The sequence below is a fragment of the Cyprinodon variegatus genome, unplaced genomic scaffold (assembly GCF_000732505.1).
Source record: "Cyprinodon variegatus isolate N-32 unplaced genomic scaffold, C_variegatus-1.0 Scaffold406, whole genome shotgun sequence".
Taxonomy (NCBI): Eukaryota; Metazoa; Chordata; class Actinopteri; order Cyprinodontiformes; family Cyprinodontidae; genus Cyprinodon; species Cyprinodon variegatus.
The window spans coordinates 325298-327552 of NW_015150859.1; the positions used below are offsets into that span (position 1 = coordinate 325298).

Sequence of the window (2255 nt, forward strand, 5' to 3'; positions counted from 1 at the left end):
CGTCCAGGAAACACAAAATAAAGAAAAACATATTAAACCAACAAGAAGGTAAGACAGGAAACAATAGAAACTGTTTCTCTAGTTGCAGATGCTGCCTTTTATACTTTTGTTGAGTCAAATAAAACTCAGACATCTTTCGTACAATAATATCACAGAGGTAGAATAAACAAAATAAACAGCTTTTGAGCTTATAAGGTTCTCATTTCCGATATTTTACTGCGTGGGGTATTTTTACATACATAATTATTTCCAATAGAGTGAGAAATATCAAAAACCACTTTACCACAGAATTCAGAACAATCCTATTATGTTTTTTAAAACCTGAGGTGTATCGTGTTAATTTTGTAACATCGGTCCGACTAGACGAGCAGCGGCCATGGAGTTTACCTTTCATGATGGCCTGCAGAGAGGCCACTTCCTCCTGCCATTGGCTGCGGACCTGGTCGATAGCTTCCTGTTTGGTGTTTTCCGACACGGTGGCCACGGCTTTGATGGTCTCGATCTCAGCCTGGGCCTGAGCCAGCTGGGCATGTACAGTGCTGAGCTCGCTTTGGGAGTTCTCCAGGGCCGTCGTTTGCCTCTTCAGTTCCTCTGAGGATGGGACAGGGATGGGACAGGGATGAGAAAATTAGAGACGGATGGAGGATTAAACAGACCAGGAATAAAACGGAAGGTATGACAGGGTTTGCTGCATCTTTACGAAACCCATATTCAGCACAGATAAAAAAAACAACTTACAATCTTTATGTTTTAAAGCATTAATGGCGCTTCCTTGCATATGATTTATAAAGTTTAAAATCTTGGGATACCAACCTTCCTTAGACATGTACAGGTCTTTGAATTTGGCTCGCTTCTGGTTGAATTCGGCCTCAAGCTGCTGCTTGAGTCGAATGAACTCGGCTCTCTCCTGCTCCAGAGCAGCAACTCGCTGCTGAAGCACCTCTGGAACTAGAGTGACGGGGGAAGAAGCAAAAACAGAAAACAGTTCATCAGCTGTTAACTGCATGTAATTACAGAGGGGTGGTACAAATCCATATATAGTTATGATGAATTAAAAGGTATTGTGGAGAATTTTCTCCATTTTTTTAAAGGATCCGCCCTCTCCACTTTAAAGAAAACATGCGTGAGTTTGTTTCAGATATTTTTGATTTATGCCCAATTTTGTAGCGTGGTCTGCGCTATGTTATTCCAAGCAACAACGCCACACGGCCAGTCAGGAACTAGCTGTGGGTCTAGAGACGGCCGAGGCGGTGAGGAAGTGGAGGCAAGTTTGTGCGACAATATAAGGGACATGAGGGCCAAAAAGAGCGGGGATCCAGGTGGAAAAAGGATCCCAGCGTTATCGCACAATGGCGGCCATACAAACAAAACAAGCCAGCAAGGTACCAAACAGGAAATACGAATGTAGAGAGGATGTACTGTAGATTTGACCAATCAGAGGCCTCCTGTCTGCGGCCACTTAAAATTTTGGAGATGTGCAGCAGAGTGTCTGCGGCAGGGATGGGGGCACATGTGCATTCACTGCGACACACACGAAGACGACCTGATTTCTGAGTATAAATCAGCTCTAACCCCTAAATCCCTCCATCACTATATAGAGCGGGGACTATACAGTGAACTTCCTAGTGAACTCAGTTAACTGACCATTCAGACAGTTGATCACTACTTTTTGCTCCCTGTTGGTCACGTAACTCCTCCTCCACTGCGCGGTGCCTCCGCCATCTTTGTTATTAGTCGCCGCTGTCAGGTAGCGAATTCCTATGGCGACAGCGGGCCGCTGAGACAGCAAATCCCATAATGCTTTGCGTGGAGAGCTCTACGTGCAAAGCATTCTGGGATATATATTTGCCTCTATTAAGGCCTTTCTTTTCTTCTCACACTTTTTCTCTTACGACCCTCAGCAATTGTCAAAGAACGGTGGTGAGAAAGTCGAGCTTCAATGACTGTCTGAATCATAGCTCACCACAGATATGCGCCTGAAAGTGCGAAGAAAAAGCCTTACGTAAACATATCAACATAATGATTTACAATTAGGAGGACCACTTATTTAGATGATCCGCATGGAAATAAAAGACTGTCCTCTATGACTTTAATGTTAGTAATTAGGTGCAAACAGCAATGCACAAAAACTGAAGTACAGTCCTAATAAAAGGCTAAGAGTAACTAAAACTAGGGATGCACGATATTGGGATTTTGGCCGATATCCGATATGCCGATATTTTAAAACTCATGTAGCCGATAACCGATATCGATAC

The 2255-nt window shown here is 43.6% G+C and overlaps 2 protein-coding genes across 3 annotated transcripts in view; one reads left to right on the plus strand and one right to left on the minus strand.

Annotated features, from left to right (window-relative positions):
- rabep1 (rabaptin, RAB GTPase binding effector protein 1) overlaps positions 1-2255 on the minus strand; it is a 45720-nt gene that overhangs the window by 39207 nt on the left and 4258 nt on the right. Inside the window, 3 exon segments of the mRNA XM_015387897.1 lie at positions 132-133; positions 388-591; positions 814-948. Coding sequence (XP_015243383.1) covers positions 132-133; positions 388-591; positions 814-948 — 341 coding nt within the window.
- The window catches only part of LOC107093074, a 28157-nt gene continuing 26519 nt past the window's right edge, over positions 618-2255 (plus strand). For both annotated transcript variants that reach the window (XM_015387893.1, XM_015387894.1), the window contains exon 1: positions 618-673. In XM_015387893.1, the coding sequence (XP_015243379.1) occupies positions 620-673 (54 nt within the window). In that variant the 5' untranslated portion in view covers positions 618-619. The remainder of the gene's footprint in view (positions 674-2255) is intronic.